At 39.6% G+C, this 25,131-nt stretch overlaps 1 protein-coding gene across 1 annotated transcript in view; it reads right to left on the bottom strand.

Annotated features, from left to right (window-relative positions):
* The window catches only part of thsd7aa (thrombospondin, type I, domain containing 7Aa), a 201,387-nt gene that overhangs the window by 23,671 nt on the left and 152,585 nt on the right, over positions 1-25,131 (bottom strand). The window contains exons 14-23 of the mRNA XM_056399169.1: positions 21,151-21,329; positions 20,487-20,620; positions 18,600-18,753; positions 15,581-15,722; positions 15,378-15,493; positions 15,167-15,284; positions 8,605-8,750; positions 6,703-6,877; positions 3,196-3,369; positions 2,923-3,018 (exon numbers count right to left, since the gene is read on the bottom strand). Of these exons, the coding sequence (XP_056255144.1) occupies positions 2,923-3,018; positions 3,196-3,369; positions 6,703-6,877; positions 8,605-8,750; positions 15,167-15,284; positions 15,378-15,493; positions 15,581-15,722; positions 18,600-18,753; positions 20,487-20,620; positions 21,151-21,329 (1,434 nt within the window). The remainder of the gene's footprint in view (positions 1-2,922; positions 3,019-3,195; positions 3,370-6,702; positions 6,878-8,604; positions 8,751-15,166; positions 15,285-15,377; positions 15,494-15,580; positions 15,723-18,599; positions 18,754-20,486; positions 20,621-21,150; positions 21,330-25,131) is intronic.

The following is a 25,131-nucleotide window of genomic DNA, read 5'->3' as shown; positions in this document are numbered from 1 at the left end:
ATTAGACATTTCCCATACTGAGCAAAATGTTGTACTCATAAGATATGTGAATTACAACAAAGAAACAGATGACTGGGAGATTAACGAACGGTTCCTTGAATTCAAGGACTTTCGCAAAAAGACAGGAAGTGAGATAGCAGAAATGATTGAAAATGTGCTTCATGACAAAGGGATTGACATTGGGGACTGCAGAGGGCAGGGATATGACAATGGGGCGAACATGTCAGGAAAAGTTAAGGGGGTTCAAGCCCAAATACTAAAGAAAAATAATCTGGCTACATTTTCACCTTGTGCCACCCACACCCTAAACCTTGTAGGTGTGCATGCTGCAGAGTCAAGCCCAGAAGTAGCAACATTTTTTGGCTGCATCAATCGCCTTTACGCACTTGTTAGTGCCAGCCCAGAGCGATGGGCCATCTACAAAGAGAAAACAGGCTCCTCTTTGCATCGTCTTTCTGATACCCGCTGGAGTGCAAGGATAGATGCTGTTAAACCTGTAGCGCAACACCTACCCTCGGTCATTGAGGCCCTTGACAGTATTCTCATGACATGCAGTCTCACCAGTGAGGCCAAATCAGAAGCCAGTGGTCTAAAAAACTACTTTATGTCATTCAATGTTATTGTCCTCCTCACTGTCTGGCTTAAAGTTCTGTAATGCATTGATGACAGAAATGTGATTCTCCACTCAGGAAAAATCTCACTTGAAACAGAAGTAGCCAATATCTCAGCCTTAAAACAAGAGATGCAGGCTCTTAGAGATGGATGGGACTCACTCCTGTCTGAGGCAACACTGGTTGCTACACAAATGGATGTTCCACCTCAGTTTAACAAGGAACACAGCCGTCAGAGGAAAAGGAAGAGATTCCATGATGAGACCTCTCAAGAAGAGACAGCTCAGGACAGTGCAGCAACAGTGTTTCGGAACAGAGTGTTTTTTACTGCTATGGACAATATCATAAGTGACCTGGACACTTCGTTCCACACCACTGCAGAAATAGCTGAAGAATTCTATGCTGTTTTGAAAGGTGGGCAGATTAGTGAAGATAAAGTCTCTTCTATGTGCCAACCACTTATCAAGAAGTATTCCAGAGATCTCACATCTGATTTTGAAAATGAAGTTAGACACCTGAACACAGTGTATGCTGCCACTTTCCCCCCTAACATGTCCCCTCTTGGTCTCCTGAATACAATTCATGGGATGCAACTGCAGAGCATATTTGGAGAGGTGTGCAATGTGTTGCGTATGTTTTGCACATTGCCTGTTACCGTTTCTGGAACCGAGAGAGCTTTCAGTAAGCTTAAACTGTAAAAAACTATTTGAGGTCCACTATGTCCCAGGACAGACTTTGCAGTCTTGCCATGTTGTCCATTGAAAGTCAGTTGGCTAGAAAGCTGGACTTCTAAGACTTGATAGATGACTTTGCTAGCAGAAAGGCTTGGCGCTGGGCTCTTGGTGAATCAGGCTAAACAAGGGCCAGTAGTAACTGTAAAATGGCATGGCTATTTATACTACTACAGACATAATGCCCACAGGCTTTGAACAAATTGAGAACAAGATATGTCACACAGGAATGGCTGGATCATGTCAATGTGCACCATAAACCTTGTTGTGTACAATCAAGACTGAATATTTTGTTGAGCTGTTTTTTTGGTTAGAAAAATGGGTTTCTTGAGTCTTATGTTCCTATTCATGCTAAGTTGCCCTACCTTTTCATTTTATGTAGCCTAACTGATTCCTGTTTTTATTTTGTGCTTGTTCATTTTGGTTCCATGATGAAGCCATGAAGACTTAATAAAGGAAGAGGTAAATCAGTCACCTTGTGCGCAGTGAATCATCCATTTTTGTCAGTCATACAGTAAATATTTGACTACAAGAGGCAAGACAGCGGAAAAGGTAGAGTTATGTAAAGCTTTTGAGTGGGTCGATTGGATCCTGGAGATGTGGTTACAGCAGTTGCACAGGGTTCTTGTGGCCTTTGGTGAGGGGGCCCAATGTGATATTTTTTCATGGGGCCCAAAATCCCTGGTGGCGCCCCTGCATGCAGTGTGAATGTAGTAGTAGCAGAGAGAACTTAAAAAAAAATAAAAATAAAAAAAATAAAAGGAAAATTGAAAATGATTCCTTAAATCAAAGGGCACCTCAAAGATGTTCAAAAATACTACAGTGTAATAGGTTCTATGGCAGATAATGATGTGTATCAGCTAAATACAACATACTACCAGGCATAATTAGAGGGAAGCATATAGAGTTCTGCAGGAATAAGTCCTAATACCTGAAGTCTGTGGATTAGTTGAATGTGTTTTTGGTTAGATGGCTGAAATAAGGTCTGTGTTATCAAAAGCTCAAGACATTTTCACGTATTCTTCTACAACATAAAATACATCAGTAAATACCCCAGTCCTGATTTCTTTAAGCTTTTACATCTGTTAAAAAAGGCCAGTTGCTAACAAGTGCCTAAACGAGACTACAGAGGTTGTTAGGGACGTTAAACATTATCACGTTGAACATGAAAACCGATCTACTCAACAGTCCACCTTTACAGGCTCGTTGTGTTTATAAAAACTGTTACTAACTTTGTTAGAGGACAGGCTTATGTAGAAGAGGTCAGAGCTACTACAAGCTGAAGTTTAGTGCTGGTGACGTTGAAGTCGTGTGACTGTGGTTTTAGTTGGTTTAAGCCTAACATTGGCTTTTTACTTTTGCAGATTGTATTTAAGCTTCAAACATAACAAAGTGGTGTTCATTAGTGAAGATTATCCTGCTGAACAAAACCTGTCAGGATCATAAACTGTTGTTTATTTTCTGTAATAATCCAAAAGTCCTTGTAAAAATCCCATTGTCTTTTTGCGGAGGGAACCAGGGTGAAGATAACTTCAGAGTTGGCCTACAAAAACACGTCATCCCTACGTCATAATGCTTACCTGTGACATTTAGTCCATCTGAACGCTGACACCACACTTGGCGAGATGAGCCTCTCCATGGTCCAGTCCTCCATTTATATTCAAAACACTGGCCATCTGCAGGAAGAACATAAGTCACATGCAGTGTCGATAACAATGCAATATATCTTTTGATTATGTTTTATTTGATTTCAAGTTTGTTTAAGGTAAGATGAAACTTATTACAGTTCTCATAAACAGATGCAACTCATGTAAAACTGCAATTTGCAACAATCAGGACTCTGCTGGACTGACCTGTACATGGCCGTGCCTCTAGCTCCTGTTCTGGACACTGCAGCAGATTATCTGGATCCTGGGCCACCACGGCTCTGGATCGGACCTGGACTGAGCCAAAACCCAGGTCATCCCCACTCACACAGCTAAGTTGGCATGGACTCCAAACAGTCCAGTCCTTCAGGTAGCACTCACCTACAGAACACACAAGAGCTCAGCATTACTGTGCTGCAGTTAAAGTAACAGGGTTTCTGCTAAAGCAAAAGCAAATACATTTAGTGCAGCCATAATTAAAGACATGTGTCACCAATCTTTTTGAACTGACAAGAGCTGACAATGATGTATATGATAAAATTCTCAAATCAAGAGAAAAATTCAAGTTATGTCTGAGTAGTGACCAATATAGCTTTGACTGGTACTGATATCGATATCGCTATTTGAGAGATTGAAAAGTCAAATAATGTTACATTTGTTTTTAATTTTTTTTTAAACAATTGTGACCAAGAAATGTACAGAGTAGCTACCCTCTGGTGGAAAAGCTGTAGAATGTTTCATTGATTCCACTTGCTTCTCCTTTGTTTATGGTTAGCTTATGATTAAGATTCAAACAATACAGAATAGTATATGTCTACATTTGAGGTAATTGAGTAATTTAATTTAAATAAAGAGAAAGTGAGAGTGGCAGAGTGGTGGCACTGATGGAATTTGTGCTGGGGAAATGCACATTATCCTCTTAAGCCCAAGGGATGCTGGGGAGTATGCCTCGCCCAGACAGACATACCTAAAATAGATTAAGAATAGTTCCACAACCATCAGGAACATTTGCAATAGCTTGGTCACTATAGATAGGTAAGACCTCAGAAAATGTATTCCATGTGTCAGTAATATTGTGACAGTTACTATAGCTGAGTAAATTGTAATATACCAAAGGAAAAATTATTATTTTTTCCTCACATAGAATTTATTTTAAATTAGAGTGGATAACACCATGATAATAATAGTCCCATTCACTGTGTACAAAATACTAATGATTTCCACTACAGGGGGCTATGTGCACACAATACAACCCTTAGCCATTTCATTTACCCTGTGCATCACCAGATTCTACTATTGTGCACAACCATTGTGTGTAAAAAACAACAAAATTGTATAATAATATATATAAATAAAAAATTATAGGGGTTACATGTAATGTTGCGTTTCATTTCGACTGTCCATTTACATTGATAGGTGTCTTATTTCGAAACAGAAATATTGAAATTATTGCCAAACAAATATTCTTGGGACTAAATACACTTGGACTGTTGTCTTTTAGAAGCATTAAAAAAGAAACCATCACAGCATTCTATCAACTTTTTACAGGCAATTATGTATCGCACCATTCTGCCAGATCTGGTACCAGGTCTATCGGGCTTTACAGGTTATACTGAAATGTTGAGTTTGCATTAACAACAACCTAAAGCAGGAGCAGATCAGTTTCTACAATATGACAGAATATGTTTATAAAAAAGGGAAATTTTAAAAATAGATGTGTTCTAATGAGGTGTCATTCTCCCTGTGATCGAGAAAATTCAATTATGTCTATTTTCAGCATTTGAATTGGAAAGTCTTTCAGTCAATCAGGGTCAAGAACCGTGAGGGTTGGTAGATTGATTAACATCATTACAAACACACACAGGAAAACTGAATAACATTGGATCTAATCTGATCTTTGTAAACTATCAGAAAGAAATTAAATATTTATATATATATATATATATATATATATTATATATATATATATATATACTGTATATATTATTTAAATGTCAGCTTCAATCATAAGCCCTAGAACGTTGTGTGGGTTGACAAGAGTTATACATACCTCAAAATCAAATGAAAATGAAAATGAAACCAGCTCTCAGATAGTTTCCCACCAAAAGCAAAATCTCATTATAATAATCTGCCCAGAAGCAAAGAGAAGATTCTTTGTTAAATAGGTCACACTGCTCCCTTTATAATGGCAGGCTGATGTCAGCAGCACATTTCTGAAGTTTAATTAATCATGAAGCTACAGAAAAAAGATCAAGTAATCAAGAACTGATGTGCTAAATCACATTCTCTGTCTTACTTCTATTAAATAAAAGTTAGAATTGAAATAAGCAGGAACTGGATCTGAGTCCTCTTTGACATTGTGTCCCCCACTAAGCCATTTAACTTGATTATGGGCTGATTACACCTACAAAGGACCCAAGCTGGAGTAGACAGTGTACAATATGTATACAAATGTACATACACACCTGAACACAGACTGCACACACACTGCAGCCACAGTTTTTCTTTTTTTCAGAAACTTAGTAGCAACTGAAAGGCTTTCACAGAGACACTGTAGAACGTGACTGTCACAAACATCCATCATCAACTTTGTCAAAGCTTCTTACATTGTCCTCAGCCCCCTACCTGTTAACATCAGTTTTGCATTGTGTGCCACTCTGGAGCTCTTAAACCTCTTACAGTCAAACACATTAAACAATAAGTGCTTAAGAGTTTTTTATTGTTATTGTAAAAAAACCTGAATGAAGCACAATTGCTAGTATTTAGTCATCACACTGAGTACTGTCATATTTTTTGTAACCATTTGACAACATCTGTATTTACATTCAATGTGATTCCATACAGTGTGAGCATAAAAGATGTATAATTTGGCTATTCTGAAAGGCCGATGAAAAAGGTGTAGTGTGAATTAATGCAATGCACAAGATTAACAAAACAGTGCACAGCAAAAACTGGAGATCTAAAAACCATTGTAACATTACAATAAAAGGTCAAAGATCAATGCTGCCATGATGAAACATCTGCAAGTTTACATTAGCCCTATGAAGTTCAGACGCCAACCACAGAGGATCACATGATCCTGTGTGACTCATGTACTTTAGCACACAGTCTAACAAATATGAAACAACAGCATCAGAGATCTGAGCTTATTCTTAATTCAAAGTACCTCTCCTATTAAAACAGAAATAAAATTTGAATGAACTACTTTATAAGTCACAGTTCTGTTTAAAATCAAACTTAATTTATGCAAAAGTTTTATGTGAGAATTTTACAATCATGGGAGAACATTGAACACTAGGCTTTAAACCAGTGATGTCTGTGTGTTTATATGCTGACTGAAACTGCAGCATACTGTATGTTGTTCTCAGGTTGCATGAGATGAAACCTTACATTTACACAGACCAGAGACCTGTGGCCAGTGAAGCTGGAACTGATCCAGACAAGGCAAACTGGCTATGGCAGACCAGAGAGCAGGTCAGATCAGATAACTTGTCAGGTTCATGTAGAGACTTGCAGTTAAATACATTTTTTGGTAGTAGTTAAGGCAGCCTTGTGAACTTTAAGAATAATTCTGATTTATTACAACTTGGGTCTTACATTAATAGTTTTGGACATCATCTCTATTAGTTATTAATGTTCTGTCAATCAAAATTCATTCAATCACTGAATTGAAATTTTTGTTAGAGAGGACTGTTGGAGTCTGTTGTCTCCTACCTGGACAGGGCACAGTACAGGTTTCCTCCAAAACTATGTGTGTATCTCCGTCCAATGAAGGCTCCAGATCACCACATAGCTCATCATCCACCAGGCTGCTGTCCAACTGACCCGAACCATCCGACACAAAGCATGACATGTTCCTGAAGCGCAGGCCTTCTCCACACCTTGCCCCCTGGTGGAAGGGAAACCAAGGTTTAGGGTATATTTAACTCATGCAGCAAATTCAGTTATGAAGAGCTTCTGTAGCTGGCTTGCAGCCCCCACTCAGTCTAGTTTCAGCTTACATCCCTGTTTATTCAGAGTCATATAAGATATGAACCATTTGTGTAAAGTTTTGTCATAATTGCTGTGTTAAGTTTTGAGTTATGGCTAAAAAGTGTTTTGTGTTCATCCTTGAGTCCCAGTGGACATTTGACAAAACTATGTTTTGTGAAGTAACCTTGACCTTTAACCACCAAAATATAATCAGTTCATCCTTGACTCCAAGTGAATGTTTAAGCCAAATTTGAAGTTCTGTGAAGGTGTTACTGAGGTATCAAGTCCACAAGAATGGACAGATGGACAGACAACTCAAAAACAATATGCCTATAGCTCTGGCTCTGGTTGTTGCCGGCGCAGAGGCATAAAAACAGCAGCATAGGGATGAAGATGAGCTGCTCACTTTAAAATAAAACAGAAGAAAGAAAGAACTAAAATTTATCAAATGAGAAGAGAAAATAAAATTAAAAATGTTGAAACAGGAATTATAAAAAGAAGAGAGAAGAGAAAGAACAAGAAGAGGAAGAGGAAAGAATGTATAAATAAAGTCTGAAAGTATAACAATGATTTTAAAAGGGAAGAGAGAGCACAAAGATAGGTTCTCAGTGATAAGTAATTTAGCCAACCATTGACAGTTGTTCTCATTATTACTTCAAATGTTTAAGAAATATTTTTCATACTTTTGATTTTACTGATCCCATGACCTCTACCCCAGTACTACTCTCAGGACACCCTTTACAATTTTCACCCCTGTATTGGTGATGCTCTAAATGACTGCTCACATTAGAAAGTACAACAGCCAAACTCATTCGCTCAACCTTGTTCCAAAAGCTTGGTGATGTGGTGACATCATGTGAGATAGCTAAGCTGATATCTTCCTCTATCTTTCTCTCCTCTCAGGTCACATTCTCAAGATGATTTGCAATTTGTCATCTGTGCAAATCTGCATCTCTAATTTCTGTCTAAGTCTACAGGAAAGCAGTGCGTTAGGTTTGGTTGTTTTGCCTTCGCATTATGAGCTGAACCACCACTGCAGCAATTCCTTTGGAAAGTTAAATTAATACAGTGATGTCAACGGTAAAGTCAGGAGATCATAACAGGGGCTAGACATCTTCATCCATTAAGAAACACATCCGTTAAAAAAATCATGGTAAGTTGTTGACATATTTCAGTTTTGACCAAAGTGGTGGAGCATGAACAACCAACACTGCCTTCCCTAGAGCCATGTTGCTAGCATGGATAAAAAAAACTAGCAATGTGTGTCTGAGAATGTGAGAACATAGTATTTTATCATCACATTATCATGGACATTTTACATTATCCATTTCTTAACCTTAATTTATTCAAGGTAGTTACTCTGTGAGGCAACTTCACATTCACACCATTACACACTTTCACCTGTAAACCAGAGACCAGTTCAGATCAGGAGAAGTCCTCAGGTTTTCAAGTTGTGAGCTTTATGTGGAGAGTTGTAGTTAAACTAAAACCAGTAAAGTAGAACAAGTACATGCACAGTTGGAGTTAAGTGCACCATAGTGATGTCAGTGTGTTATGTGAAAAAAAAAAAAAACATGAAAAAAACCCAAAACACAACAATGTACAACAATGCAATCCAATACTCAGCCACACATCCTGACTGACCTCAGACTTGCACTCAGACCAGGCGCTGTATCTCCAGTTGTAGCAGGGTTTCACTAGACAAGGCTTCCACTGCTCCATCTGGGATAGACAGGGTCTCCCATCACCCTGAGGCGCCTGGATCACTGTCCGTCTCCTCCACAGCTTCCCTGCAGAATAGCAGAAAAAAATAAATCTTTTTCAGTGATTTTAAGTGTCCATACGTCCAAGCTTTGTTAAGATCACAAAGAGTCAGATCAGGGCAGCAAGAAGAGTGTGGATGGGATCTGTGTCCTTTTTAACCGTTTTATTTCATTTAAAAATGTATCTTAATACATTGGGATAAAGTGCTATATGTAATTAAGAACTGTGGAATTGATATATCTCAAACTCCTTGAAATGTAGTCTGATCTCCCTTATTGCCATTGCAGTAACTTAAGCTTTACTAGCTCATCAACAGAGCCCAACACAGTACGTCATCATCCTCCCCAATAGCCACTCCATGCCACTGCTTTTGTTGTCTCTCTTGGTAAAATGAAAAAGAGTTATTTTTTCATTCCTTCTACTATCATTCTAATGGTGAAATCAGTGTTACCTGTCAGATTTCCATGGGAACACATGGTCAGAATGAACAAATAAAGGCAAACCATTAATTATGACCAAGTAAAAAAAACATTGATGGGAATGGAATTACTCTAGTGCCTCAGGTGATAATTATGTGCCTGCAATGTAATAGCATTGAAGGCATATATTATTATTCTGCATACTCATTATGTGCCCTATGTGTAACTTCAAACTTCAAATCTTTATATTTTATTCTTACTTCTTCTGCCTTTCTATGGTCTCTAACTACTCCTTCATACGCTTTCGTACAAAAACCATCAACCTTCAACTATCAAAACATTCAGCTTATTCTGTAGATTATCAGATGTATAGAAATTTTTTCTACTATTCTTAATATTCAAAATATTACACTTTTTGTGCAATTTTTTTTGTCATTCAAATTAATGGAGAGAATGTTCAAATCATTGAAATTTTCAGCCTCTTTAATCTTCAACTTCTTCAGCATACATTAAAATGTTCACAAGACATTCAGCTATCAAACTTGTATTCAACTTTTTGATATCTCGTACTATTTTTGAATTATCACAGTTTTAGTTTCATGCTTTTTTCAGATCATTCTTGAGTTTATAATGGGTGTGTATCACCCTGAATGTTCATGGCTAGAATGGATTACATCATTGCTAGAGTTGGAGAAGCTCTAAAATTTGTCTGAAAAAAATCTCTGTAACTCGTCCTTACGCTGCATATTTCGATCTTGACACATAATTTCTTCCGCATTAGTAGACAAATTTGTCCTGTTTCATATAAAGTGACTACCCTAGCACAGAGACTAACAGAATTTGTAATGTGACCCTCCAAGTGATGCAAGCACCGTCCAACTCTCCCATAGACTGCAATACAAATTCAGGAGTGGATTTCAGAAGAAAACCAGAACTGATACTTCTTTGTTTCCTATTTCCACATTTTTGGCTCTAGAAACACCAAAACCACATACATGTGTTCAGATTTTATGTACCGTTTTGTCTTAAATGGCATGAGTTTAGGAGGTTCGCTGACCCCTTTCTCCCTTGGATTTGTATGAGCTCTGTGTCTTCACATATACACACACACACGCACACACACACACAAAAACTGACACATAGAAAGTTAACAGCCTGATTGATGTGTATTAGGTTTACAAGTACAGCCAGACCCACACAGCCAGACTAACACACACACACACACATCGAAGTGCTACTAACGCAGTATCAGGGCAGAAGTAACAGAAGAACAGAGCTGATTCTTATTGGCTAATTAGACTCATTAACTCTTACCCTTAATACTCTCAAGTATAAGAGCATGTATAAGGGACATCAGTACTTTGTATGTACAGTGCATCCAGAAAGTATTCACACCCCTTCACTTTCCCCACATTTTGTTATGTTACAGCCTTATTCCAAAATGGATTCATTTCCTTTTTTTCCCTCATCAATCTACACACAATACCCCATAATGACAAAGCAAAAAAGGTTTTTTAGAAATTTTTGCAAATTTATTAAAAATAAAAAACTGAAATATTGCATGTACATAAGTATTCACACCGTTTATTCAGTACTTTGTTGAGGCACCCTTGGCAGCGATTACAGCATCAAGTCTTCTTGGGTATGAAGCTACAAGCTTGGCATGTACATAAGTATTCACATCCTTTGCTATGACACTCAAAAGTGAGCTCAGGTGCATCCTGTTTCCTCTGATCATCCTTGAGATGTTTCTACAACTTGATTGGAGTCTACCTGTAGTAAATTCAATTGATTGGACATGATTTGGGAAGGCACAAACCTGTCTATATAAGGTCCCACTGTTGACAGTGCATGTCACAGCAGAAACCAAGCCATGAAGTCAAAGGAATTGTCTGTAGACCTCAGGGAGGTGACCAAGAACCCGATGGTCACTCTGACAGAGCTCCAGCGTTCCTCTGTGGAGATGGGAGAAACTTTCAGAAGGACAACCATCTCTTCAGCACTCCACCAATCAAGCCTTTATGGTAGAGTGGCCAGACGGAAGCCTCTACTCAGTAAAAGGCACATGACAGCCCGCTTGGAGTTTACCAGAAGGAACCTAAAGGACTCTCAGACCATGAGAAACAAGATTCTCTGGTCTGATGAAACCAAGATTGAACTCTTTGGCCTGAATGCCAAGTGTCACGTCTGGAGGAAACCAGGCGCCTCTCATCACCTGGCTAATACCATCCCTACGGTGAAGCATGGTGGTGGTAGCATCATGCTGTGGGGATGTTTTTCAGTGGCAGGAACTGGGAGACTAGTCAGGATTGAAGGAAAGATGAACGGAGCAAAGTACAGAGAGATCCTTGATGAAAATCTGCACCAGAGCGCTCAGGACCTCAGACTGGGGCAAAGGTTTACCTTCCAACAGGGCAACCACCCTAAGCACACAGCCAAGACAACGAAAGAGTGACTTCGGGACAAGTCTGTGAATGTCCTTGAGTGGCCCAGCCAGAGCCCAGACTTGAGACCGATTGAACATCTCTGGAAAGACCTGAAAATAGCTGTGCAGCGACGCTCCCCATCTAACCTGACAGAGCTTGAGAGGATCTGCAAAGAATGGGAGAAATACCCCAAATACAGGTGTGCCAAGCTTGTAGCTTCATACCCAAGAAGACTTGAGGCTGTAATCACTGCCAAGGGTGCCTCAACAAAGTACTGAATAAAGGGTGTGAATACTTATGTACGTGCGATATTTCAGTTTTTTATTTTTAATAAATTTGCAAAAATTTCTAAAAAAACTTTTTCGCTTTGTCATTATGGGGAATTGTGTGTAAATTGATGAGAAAAAAAAGGAATTTAATCCATTTTGGAATAAGGCTGTAACATAACAAAATGTGGGGAAAGTGAAAGGGTGTGAATACTTTCCGGATGCACTGTATATGTGTGTTTGTATGTGCATGTGGTTGTGTACAGTTGTGTATTGTACTTTATGGTAGTGCGTATCCTGTGGGTTTGCTACCGCCCCACCATACACACGCACACACGCACACACACACACACACACACACACACACACACACCACCACCACCACCACCACCCTCCCATTTTTACCACTGAAGGTAGGGAAAATAACAGAAAACCCCTTTGTATAATGTAATCTACATTACATCCTCCACAGTGATTATCTGAATCAACAATTGTCTAATACTATTTTAATAATAAATTGCGAACTGAGTGTATCTTCGTAATTATCAGGTGCATGCACAGGCTGCAAAATGCCTAACTGCAATTAATTGGTTGAATTCGTTACTGTTCGCACCTGGGAATTGATATATCTGGTAGCTAAAGATTTTCTTTAATTTTATAGTTTTATCATATATTATTTTTATCACCCTATAACATGTTTTCCTTCCATCCCCATTTTCAAATGTAATGCAGTAACACGTTTACTTACTTTGTTATTTTATCTGAGAACATTTATACACGGTGATTTTACTTCTACTGAAGTCTTTTCATTTGTACTAGTATATTGCTGCTCTGTCTGAACACAGTTAATGTTGTTGTTTTATTCATCACAGTGTCTAACTACCTGCTGTACATTTAAACTTACACTAGTTCTGTTCCAGTACTTAGAGCTCTCTACTCCTTTTAGTGACTTTCACGAACTCAGAAGTTGTTCACATGCTGTTTAGATCTGCTAGTTACTTTAGCTTAAAAGTTAGCACTAGCTTCACTCTCTCTCCCTCTCTTTCAGTGTGGTGTTCTTGTAACTTCAGTGTATAGGATTGTGATATTTATACAACTTCAGCTATGTCTGCTGTCTTTAGGCAGAGCTCCACTCGCTAAACAGACATAACTGCCTTCGCTGAAAATTTTTGTCAAAAAAAGTCGGACAACCTCTTTTAAATCTCACAATTTCGAACCTTCATTGTTTTCTATCAAAAATGTAAATAATTTTTTTTGTCCTGTATCACCCAGTTTTGGTCTCATTCTGATATCTTTCACAGTTTTTGAGGAAGTGAGGGACCACCCTCCATCTCTCCACCACTAATTGCAATACAAATTCAGGAGCAGGTGTTACTGGGCAGAAATGGGCAAAGCTCAGGTATGAGAGCAACTCTAAGGTAAATTAACACTGTGTATTTGTGTGTACTTGTGTGTGCATGTTGTTGTGTGGTTCTTTGAGTGTGTGTATATGTCTTTCTATAATTGTGAGGACAATTGTGGTTAAAAACCATTATTGTGCGGCCATTTTGGCGGGTCCTGACAATTTCAAAGGGCTGTTTGAAGGTTAAGTTCACAATGCACACACATACATTGAAAGATACACAAACACCATAACTACCACATGGATATTAACTGTAGGTATATCTTTTGGGCTTTTTATGCCTTTAGAGAGAGGGAATGACATGCAGTAAAGGGCCGTCCAATGTGAGATTTGAACCGGGGCCGACTGCAGCGAGGACTGTAGCCTCTACATATGGGGCGCAGGCTCAACCCACTGCGCCACTCGACGCCCCAACCATGCCAGACTCTTAATGGTCTTCACAATCCTAACACATCCCTGTATGATCTTTTCCCAGCAGCAGCTCTCACCAGCTACCAGTTAATCTTCCAGAAAAGCAACAAATGTGCATGAACCATATAGGGAACTTCCAAAATCCTGTGACTATGAAACAATAGTCCTCATCATATGAATAGATTGACCTATTTAACTTGGACTCGCTGCATTCTCAAATTTTATTGTATTCACAACAACCAGGTATGTCCATTTGCTTGAAATAACAAATCCAGCTCATTGTTATCCCTGGCTCAGGAACGTCACCAAAGCAGCCTGGAGATAAAAAGAGAGACAGGAAAACAGTTCCTGTTCATGGTCTTCTCTAAAAGAAAAATCCTTCTTGCCTGGGGACAGATTAAGGATACCACAATAACTGAAATCTGTATTGGTTTCATGCCTACTATTTGCTGTTGTTGCTTCAGACTGCTGCTCTTTTCAAGGACTCATGGAAAGCAGAACGCTCCCTGAGCCCCAGCGCATGCACTCATAATAGACCACCAGTCAATAGGCTGATCATATGGAATTACATGCAAGGACATTATTAGCCTTCTCTCATTTGGTTTAGACTATAACACCATCGTTTTTCACATCATAAAAGGTTTCTGGTTTCCACCATTACCGTCAGAGAGGCAGACTTTCTTTAGCACACAGCTCAGAGCTGAGCAACTGCTGACCTATAGCAGTGATAGATCACTCCCAGCTATGAAAATATTATGCTATCAAAGCTGCGTGAACAGGCTACCATGCTGGAACTGGAACAATATTTACATTAAACTAAACGAAAAAGTATAAATATCCAGGTTTCTCAGTTAACCTGTATTTGAACTGACATAGTGAGACTGAGAAAGCTTAGACTCTGCTTCCACTTTAAACAGTTTACTATAGCATATAAAAGTCTGTTGCTTTTTATATTTTTGTGGATATAGCTAATTTTGGGAGGCTAAAAAGGCCAATTAAATTTATTGTGGAGCCATTCTGTCCTGTCATTCATCAGCACTACAGAGACTTCCAGCTGGGGTCTGGTCTAGTTGTTGACAACAAATCATGGTCAACTATAAAATATATTATTGATGTGGTCTGACTGCTCAGATATAAAGAAAGAGTTGTAGTTGAGTATTAGCCAAGACAATAATTATACTTCAGGTTTAACTTCGGCTGTCATACTGTACATAACAAAGACAAGCTGGTAGGTAGAGGAAGGAGAAGCAGCATGACAGGGGAAATGGTAGCTACTCTATGATCATAGATTAAACTGTCCACTGTCACATAGCCACCTTACATCACCCTGGTTGCTCATATTTATTTTCACCACAAAGAAAGGACATCTGAGCAGGAATAGAACTCAGACCTTTGGCTGATAAAGGCACAGTAATATAATTTGGACCAGGGTCTGAAAGGTACAGCAGGGTTCATAACACCCCTCAATCTCAGGGTAAACTTTCATAGACTCATATAAACAGAGCTACAAAGACATACCTGCCAGCCCACAGGTGTGAGAGCACTCAGACCATGGTGACCAGTCAGACAGCTGGCAGTTGACAGGGCATTCCACCACGCAGGAAGTGTTCATCTGCCACGTCCTCTCCAGACCCAACTGCAAGACAAGGCCATTAGGTTTCTTTGACTCTGTGTTTCATTCAAAGAGATTTTAAAAAGGTTTCAAAACAGAAAGGGACACACATCTCACCTCTTTGCAGAACTTGAGGTCAACAGATTTACCATCGCTACGTACACAGTCCAGCATGCGGGTTTTAATGCCATTTCCACACACTGCTCTGTCACTCAGCTGACAGGTGCTCCAATCTGCAGAATGGTTGTATTAGCAAAAGGTCAATGTAACCCTAACCCTGTACTGTAAAATGTGCATCAGAGTTGCTGTTTGAGTCTTACCAGTGATGTTGTAGGAGTAGTGGAAGCAGTTGCTGTTGAGTTTGCAGGGCTCTGTCTCTTTAGTTGGAGGACACTCCTTCTCCTCTCCAGGCTGGCGGAGTGGGTACGCACTCCTCTTCCGGGTACTGTTCCCACTGCATGGCTGAGAAGCAGAGGAAATGACGAGACTTGTGACTAAAAAGTGATCAGGTTTGTCTTTGACCTCTACCTGCCGCAGACAGGAGCTCATTTAAACAGCAGCAGCAGCAGCATTGATAAGCAGATGTTTTTATCTCAGTACAGTGCATTTACTTTAATGATCAGTTTGAGCACAAGCAGGCTAAGTTGAATCATCTGGTACTAATAGTCTGTAGCTCTGTAGAATATTCTGTATTGTTTAATTAGAGGCAATTGCATGAGACACAAATCTATTAAATTTAAGATGTTAAATAATTAAGATGAACTCTTTGGCCATATTTCCCAGCATTGGGTCTTTTTTTTGCCCCAAAATAGTCCAATATTTTTTACATATTATGTAATAAATGTGACTGTAATGACTCTTTCAGCCATTTTATATTTTAACAAGTGAGGTTGTTAAATTCTAAAGCAATACTTACATTTATAGTAACCAAAGTAATTGAATCATTCAGAATGAAATCAAATTGAATCCAATTGCATTGAAACAAATTAAAGCTGGACTTCCAGAATCAAAATGGACAACAGAGTGCCAGTATGACCTCCTCCTTTATCCTAACATCACCACCTTGATTATCTCTCAGGTTCAACGTCACCTCTGCTGCAAATGCTCTCTCCTCCCTCAGTCTATCCCCGTTCCCCTGAGCACATATTTTACACAGGGCTTTGCTGGATTGAATCACTCATACTGGGATGGATGGATGGATGGATGGATGGATGGATGGATGGATGGATGGATGGATGGATGGATGGATAGATAGATAGTTCTTCCATTCTTCGCCATTCATTGAAGTCCATCATCAGATCTTCCTGCCTACTCCTGATATGCGCCACAATAGCTGTTTCATTTGAGTATTTCTGGATGTGGCAAGACTCAGAGTTGTATTTAAAGTCTGCTGTATATAGGGTAAACAGGAAAGGAACCAGATCAGCCCTGTGGAGCCCCAGTGCTGCTCATCACTGTCCCTGAGACACAGTTACCCAGCCTGATGTACTATGGTTGTCTTGTCAGGTAATCCACAATCCAGGATGTGACGTAGGGATCCACCCCCATCCCTTCCAGTTTGTCTTTAAGAATGGGGGATTGGATGGTGTTAAATGCACTTGAGAAATCAAAGCACATAATCCCCATGTAACTACCTGGCTCATCCAAGAAAGAATAGGCCCAGTGGAGCATGTAAATGAGGGCATTATCCACTCCAATATGTTCTTTGTAGTACATTCAACCATTCTATCAAGGTCAGGGTCCTTACTGTTATCATTTTCCTGTGACTCCAACAGTACATTCCAATCTGTGCACTCAAAACATTGTCTTTTAGACACTCACTGGCATCTGGGGTCTAGTTCCTGAATAAGCGGGTGGTTGCAGCCTGCCTCAAAACACAGGGCTTGTAGGAAGGCTGAAGAAAAACCAGATGATGACCCGAAGCTGAAGCAGTGTAGGCCTCCTGGACATTTGCATACAACAGATCATGTGTCTTATTTCCCTTGTGGGACAGTCAACATACTGAGTGAAGCCAGTCAGGTGAGAATGACATGGTTAAAATCCCCCAATATTGCAATGAATGCATCAGGGTGCTGGGTCTGTACTCTTGCAACAGTCTCGTGAAAGACGTCACATGCGACCGCAGGCTCTGTTTGTAGTTGAATGTAAACAACAATGGCGACGATGTGTGAGAACTCCCTTGGTACATAGTACGGTCTAAGACCAACTGCCAACAGTTCAATATCCCAACAGCAGATCTTCTCCTAAATTGTGATATGACCGGGGTTGCACCATCTATTGTTCACAAGCAGAACCAGTCCTCCACCTTTATTCTTCCCACTTGCTCCCGCGTCTCTGTCCGTTCATACTACACTGAAGCGGGGTAAATCCACACAACGAGCGGGAGTGTTGTCGTTTAACCAGGTCTACATGAGACTATACTCACAATATGCTCGCTGGTTTTTCACAAGTGCCTCCAGTCATCACACTCGTTAGCCAGGGAGTTGACTTGCATGAGGATTGATGGTAGAAAAGGCTTATATCTCCATCTCCTAGCCTTTAGCTTAGCCCTGGCTCTACATCCATGGTATGGCTTCTTCAGCTCAGCCGGTATGGGATGTTTAACTCTATATCTGGTAAACTTTAAAGCCAGGGGTTCTTCCTTTGTGTAGATTTTTTTCTTCAGCGACATATGAAGCAACGATGTATATATATATAATAAAAAAACACCAATCGACAAAAAATATAATAATATATACAAATATATTGCAAATCACTACGAGCTATGTGGACTTTCTGCCACTTGTTGCCAGCTCATTATTTGAATGAGAATGACAGTTAGTGAGGACAGGAGAGCAAGGGTTGATTAGTGGGTTGATTTGTCTAGTTAGAGTTGTGAAAGTATTTTCAAGTAAATCAAAGTGTCATTATCTGGTTGACAAAATTGTCCATAAACTCAAACTGCATTCAGGCTTTCAAATTCATCTCTGCCTCTTGCTTATTAAAAATCAGCCAAATAAGCAGATTCTGAACTACCTAGTAATGGATGTCTGGCTTCTAACAAATAAGAGGTGTAGAAACTGATGAAAGCAGGATTATATATTAAAACTAGATTCCTGAATATAGATGACAGGTGACCCAGTGTTTGAGACACTCTCCATATTCTGCTACTTCATTGTCCATGGTTCATTCTCCCTCTTTCTCTACTTGTTTCCTATCAACTGTCCAATATTGAATAAAAGGAAAAACACAATGACATTTTGAAAACTATTTTCTAACTATTTATAACTATTTCTCCTGTAAACATTGAACATTGTGTTGATGAATACAGTGGCAGACAAAGTAATATACCATTCTTACCAGTGCACATAGACTCCAGGCTTCCCAGTCTGATAGCACACAGTCCTCGGGGCAGGGCAGCCGGCTGTTGCGGGCCCCCAGAGGCATCTCCTCTGGGTCACACAAGTAGTCCTCCACTTGCTCAGAGGGTCCATCTATTGTGTTCAGCATACACCTGGAAAAAAGGATCAGAAGGTTGAGAGTTAGTCTAGTTCTACTCCGATCAATCTGTGGCAGGCGTTACACCCGCAGCTATCTTCATGATCAAGTGGTGATCAATAGGAAGGGTGAAAAAACTGATAGTCCATCTCTGAAAAATTAGATTTCTGAATGTAATCAACTTATAGGATAAAGTGTCAGTGCATTACTATGTTGAACTTGTTAACAATGTTGCTAAAACACCATAAGAAGTTATGTTGGCCGAGCACCAAAGGGTGCGAGGACCCTATTTAAATTGTAGTGTTTATTATTCTTTCTCAATAAAAATGTATTGTTTTTTTGAGGGCCTAAACATGCTTGAAAGCTTATGAAAATTTGCACATGCATCTGCCTGGGTCTTGCACATGGGTGTGGCAAAATGACTCAATAGCACCCCCTAAAAAAATTTATCTCTGGGTTTCACGTACATGTATGAAATTTGATAGACATATGTAACATAACAAGACAAAAAAAAAAGCTTCTTACACTCTTAGCCAAAACCCATCGGGAAGTCAGCAAATTTGAATTTAATCTGCAATTTAGGAACATCATACTCTAACAAACTCCTCCAAGAGAATTGAACAAATTGATATCATATTTGGTCGATCTCATTTTAAGACGTTTATGATGTTAAATTGCGAAGCAGTTAGGTTTTCGTTGGAGATTTTAGAAAAAATTTTGATATTTCCAAACTGCCACAAACTTTACATGTTTGATAAGAGTCCAGGCTTGAACACATCTACATGTCAATATTCAGTTACAATCAAAGTGCCCTCTTGTGTGATTTTTCACACTTCTTAAAGTTAACCACACCCACCTCAAACAGCCCATGGCAGCATGGCAAATTTCGATGTTTTGCCGTGAAAAATCTACTTGTCATAACTCCAGCATGCATTGTCCAAACTGCCACTTTACATGTTTGATAAGGGTCCTGGCCTGAACACATCTTCTTGCCCATATTTAGTAATACTCATAGCTCCATCTAATGGCAAAATGAAACATCATTCTACTCTCTGATGTACTCCTCCTAACAGGTTGACCAGACCCTCCTCAAACGTGGTCAGAAGGAAGTTGTTGTAACTCAATTATACATTGTCCAATCTGCCTCAAATTTGGTCAGAAAATAGTTCCGCATATAGACATATGCAATATTGTGAAAATTGTGAGTTTCATCACAAGTAAAAATGCAAAGAAACAATACACGTTGTCCATTGTCACACACAGTTTAAGCAAGAAATCTTAACTTGTGTGTGCAGTGTCTGGTGGTTGTTACGATGCGTCGCTGCTTAAATTGGCCTACTGCAAGCGCCCCAAAGGTGCACAGGAATGCAAGGGCCTGCTCAACATTGCTTGCAGCTTTAATTATCATTATCATTATCATTATTATTGCCTGACTGTTGAGTTTAGGCTGTTATGGCTTGACAGTGGAGGCTGCACATGTAAGAAGCTGGCCTCCGAGCTCCAGAGATAACCAGCCAGTCTTGCCTGGCTTGTGGTTTTCACATCCCTGAAAACATCAAACTACATTTTCAAGTAGGCATTATTTTAGATAAGTCAGTGACATGAAATGTTTCATTTAAACAGTTGTAAACTGTGTTACACAAAGTTCACACAAATTGCTTCCAAAGCATTTTTGATAAAATGCGTACATGGCATAACTGGCTAATGTGTAGCTTTGAATTGCGCATTTCAATCAGTATATCATCTTACCTGACTTTCCTGGTCTGAACACCTTCACCACAGTTGTCCTTCAGATCCACATTGCTGACTTTCCATACACTCCAAGGCTCTGCAACCCAGACGTACTGTCCACAGTCACTGAGGCACGGCACCACCTCATACACCTGACACATACAAACACCACAGTTACCAGAGATTATCTCACAAGGGAAATGTGTAGTTCAGCAACAAGAACTGTGTAAACTGAATTTTGAATGTGTTTTCAGATCTGGAAGTTGATTACCTAAATTAAAAAATTAAATTAAAATTTATTGGACTTTACCGATAACAATATGACTTAAGGTAAAATCTAAATTTTAATTTATAATTTCTTCTAAATTCTAAATAAATGTCATAAAAAGGGTAAAAAAAAAAAACAAAAAAAAAAAAACAAACATAAATCAATCAAAAAGAATCATCAGTGTAGTTACCTGAGCCTGTGGATGGAATTCATTCACCAAAGAAGAGAAAGGAACAACAGAACAAAGGTCATTCCAATTATTGTAGGAATTAAGAATGGCAGGAATTAAACAAATATACATTGATGGTAATATTGATTATAATAAATGAAACATCCATTCCCATACAAACAAGCATTAAACTGTAGCTTTTGCTTAAACATTAACCACCCAATTTAAAGTGAGATCTTTCTCACCTGGTTGACATGGTCAAGTTTAGGACATGGCCTCCCGCCGTTATAGGGCTTTTCTCTAAGCCACTTGGAGCGAACTTTGACACCACTACCACAGGACTTGCTGCAACGCGACCAGTTGGACCACTCACTTAGTTTGCAGTCAGATGGACAGGGGATGATGCAAGCCTCCTCGATATATCCTGTAACCAATTACATAAAAAAAAGCACCAATACACATTGATGAGGATCTACAGACAAGGAGAGACTAGAAAAGTAAAACACTGAGTAAATCCGCATTGTAAAAGAGATGTTTTAATATTTTGTTATGGATGCACATTATGTTTGTCTGTTTTTTCTGGTATCTCTACAGAAACAGAATCATCAAACATTTAAACCTAGAGTCCGTAACTTCTGCGTCTAGGTCTCTCAATCAAAACAATAACAGAAGAATTTCACTGACGCTGCACAGAGGACTGAGACGTCTGATAACTTCAGATCCAGACATCCGATTACTTAAATCCTTTATCAGGTTAAAATACGTAGTTGAAAACCATCAAACTGTATGTGAATTAAAATTAGATAAAGGTGAATTTTGAGCATTTGGCAGGAAACCACAATACCAGCATGTACATAGATATGATGTCACTGACAGGAGACCAAATTGCACATACGGTTACCATGATAAAGATTTCTCTAGTTTGAGAATTGATGGAAACATCAATTAGACGCAGGTCTAGTTTTTACATTTTTAATGTGGAAAAGTTACATATTTTAACTTTAACTTAAAGCAATAGTTGGACATTTTGGAAATCATTCTTATTTGCTCTCTTTCAAAGAGTGAGATGAAAGGAAACAGCTAGTCTAGCTCTGACCACTGTTAAAAATACACCTACAAACACTTCTACAGCTCAGTATTTAACACATTGCAACTTCCTTATAGGGGTGTATGAAAAGAGATGACAGTGATATGTGATGGAATTATTTCTTGATGAATAATGGCCGAATGCACTGACTGTGCACAGCTTTCTGGAGTCTTATTGTCCAATTGTCTTTGCAAGGTTTAGTACTATCATGTCTCTCTAGAGACAAAAACTGTTCTCACCGACCATATGGAGCCACCTCTCTAACCAGAGACGCTACACTGAAGTGCTGGGCATGATTCCCCTAAACCCACCCAACTGCATTTTTGTTTGTGTCCAGATTATAACACATGATAGAACTTGTTAAGCAGTGATTGAGAGGTATTGGTAGGAGAAGTTTTTTAAACTTTGTTTTAATTATACAAAGCAAGGCTAACCATATATTGACAGCTCTGTACTTAGTCTATTTATCTTGTGTCAGTGTAAAGTGTCACTGTCAGAAAAGAAAGTTAAGCAGCTGTTGAACTATTCCTTCAAACATTGATGGTAGTTGGATGCTCATTTTTTGGAAAAAAGTTTTTTTCTCATGGTTAGATTCACTTAATAAAGTATTTTTCAGAAAATCACACAATTCTAGCTGTTGGGACAAGAGTCATAAAGTGGTTGGTGACAGTGATTAGTGCAGTGTCACCAGTAATGTGCGGGTTAGGATTAGGGAGCTGAGTCGGTAGTTGAGCTCTCTATTCTTTTGATCTACATTTCAGCCCTTATCTAGGTCATGATATTTAGGTAATGACCAAAAAAATGAGATCACAGACAACAGTAAACCAAAATGTGTTTTTTCTCAGGGTGTCTGGCTCAACCCTGGAAAAAACTCAGGCATTTGGTAGGAGCCCCTGACAAGAATCTGACAAGGAAGCCTTCTTGTACCTACACCACTAGGTTTTCCCGTCATACCCAACAACAGCAGACCTCAGGGCAGACACAGAACACATGCTTGAGGATTACATGTCTCATCAGGCCAGGGAACCTCTTGGGATCCAATAGCAAGAGTGGGGAAATGTGACTAAGGAGAAGGACATTATGGTTGCCTTGCTTAGTCTGCTGCAAACACAACTTTGACCCAGAGAAGTGGTGGAAAATGGATGTAAAATGATAATGACAACATGGAGAAGGCCCCTGTACTGAATTCCACTAAAATAGCTCCCACTATGATAAAATGAGTCACAAAACATGTAACATTTTCAGATTATGGATGTATCAGTGATTTTTACAATCTACCTGCAAGTTAGCGTCACATATCTGTTCATAAATCCAGCTCTGATTGAAAGCAAAACACTACAGCTACAGCTGTTCTCTAAACGTTGTCGAGAGGAATTATGGGAAAAGGTCCAGTCAACAAATCCATCACTGAAGTCGAAACACCAAAAGGTGAAGAAAACAAAATGAATAACTATAGGATCTGAAATTGCAGTGTATGATCACCCAAGGTAGAATTTCTGACAATATCTTGACTGCATAGACTGAACTAACCTGTGTAAGGATGAATGGACTAGTGGTCAACTCACTGCTGCTGACTCCAGACTCACCCATGAAGTCCTTTCCCCTGACACTGATAAACAAACCTAGTGTGACCAGTAGTGAATGTCCCTCCCAGGCCACTGTAGGATAGACAGCAGGCCAACTCCACCCACTTCCTCATTGATCAGTGTATTTAAACCGGCAGACCGGCTTGTTCTCTGCGGCTGCCTCCTCATGGTCCCTGGTATACTGTTTGGTGCACATATTGTGTGGTCCTGCTTCCTGGGTATCCTGCATATTGAACCACATGTAGAGTGAATTGTGTCGAGACAGACTGCCACTGCTGTTTTGTTTTGTTCTGTTTTGTTTTATTGTTTTGTTCCATTTGTTTAACTAGTTCAACTTGTCTTTGTATTCTTTTGGTATCCCGTTCCTGTTGTATTAAATGATTTTTGTTAGTTCTTTAGTCCCTTTGTTATATTAGCCCTCTGGCATTTAACCCGCTTAATTTTCCCCCAAGGGTTTTCTTCTTAATATATTTATTGCAGCAGTTGTTTTTGTATGGTTTTTAACTTGTTGTGTTTTCTTTTCTTTGCATGAGTACTGCAGGGCCAGTGATAGTGTGGCCGCTTGGACGGTGGAGGGATCGGTGTTCAGAGTTTCTCACCCCAGCTTCACACCCCTTTAATTGTGTGTGTGTAGTGGTAATTTTGCACGTCCTTCACAATTTATGGTTTTTCCCTTTAAGTTTTGGCGTGTGTGCATGTGTTGGGCACGGAGTGAGGTGGGTGCTCTGTGCTATCAGACCCCCCCCGTGCCTGTGGCTGTGCCCAGCCGCCTTGTAGTGCTCTGGCTTAGTATCTATTTTTAAAAAAGGTTGTTTCTTAGACATGTTATTAGTTTATTTGCTGCATAATAATAAAAATTGTGAACTTGGGGGAAAACTCTTTGTCCGTGCCTGTTCTTGACCATCACTTGTATCATTTCCTGTGGCCCTCTAGCGAGTGGCGGTCACATTCTGGCGTTGTTGGCAGGATACAGTGACGGTCTAGGCGGGTGTACGTGACAAAGATTTGGGTTAATCCTTTTTTTTTTTTTAAATATAATTTACTTAAGTAAAAGTTGAAGTTTTTTTGGGGGGGTTTAAAACAAAACAGCAGTGTGCACTTCGTGGGACTTGTTGAGTGTTGGTGTTTCCTCACTGCAGCCATGGCCAACGAGCTCCAAGAATTAAGACACTTAATCGAACAGCTGCAGGCCGAAAAGGAGCAGCTACTGCAGGAACGAGCAGTACCCTGTGCATCCCTGTCGGGCTCAGGCCCTGATAGCCCAGCTGGTTCTCGACGCTCTGTTCTAAAGGACCCTGTTGAACGTGTGCTGTATATCCCTAGGGAAAGAAAATGTCCAGTTTTCAGGGGGACTTCTGGCATCCCAGTGGAGGATTGGGTTGAAGAGATGAGGGCAACTCTGAGAACTAGACATATGAGGTCTGTTGAGCAAGCTTATTTTATATATGATCACTTGGAGGGGGAGGCCAAGGATGAGATTAGGTACCGGCCTAGAGCAGAAAGAGAGGACCCAGAGAGAATTTTCATTGTCCTCCAAGATTTGTATGGATGTT

Source organism: Seriola aureovittata, chromosome 16 (assembly GCF_021018895.1).
Source record: "Seriola aureovittata isolate HTS-2021-v1 ecotype China chromosome 16, ASM2101889v1, whole genome shotgun sequence".
Lineage (NCBI taxonomy): Eukaryota > Metazoa > Chordata > Actinopteri > Carangiformes > Carangidae > Seriola > Seriola aureovittata.
This window is presented reverse-complemented; position numbering and strand designations above follow the sequence as displayed.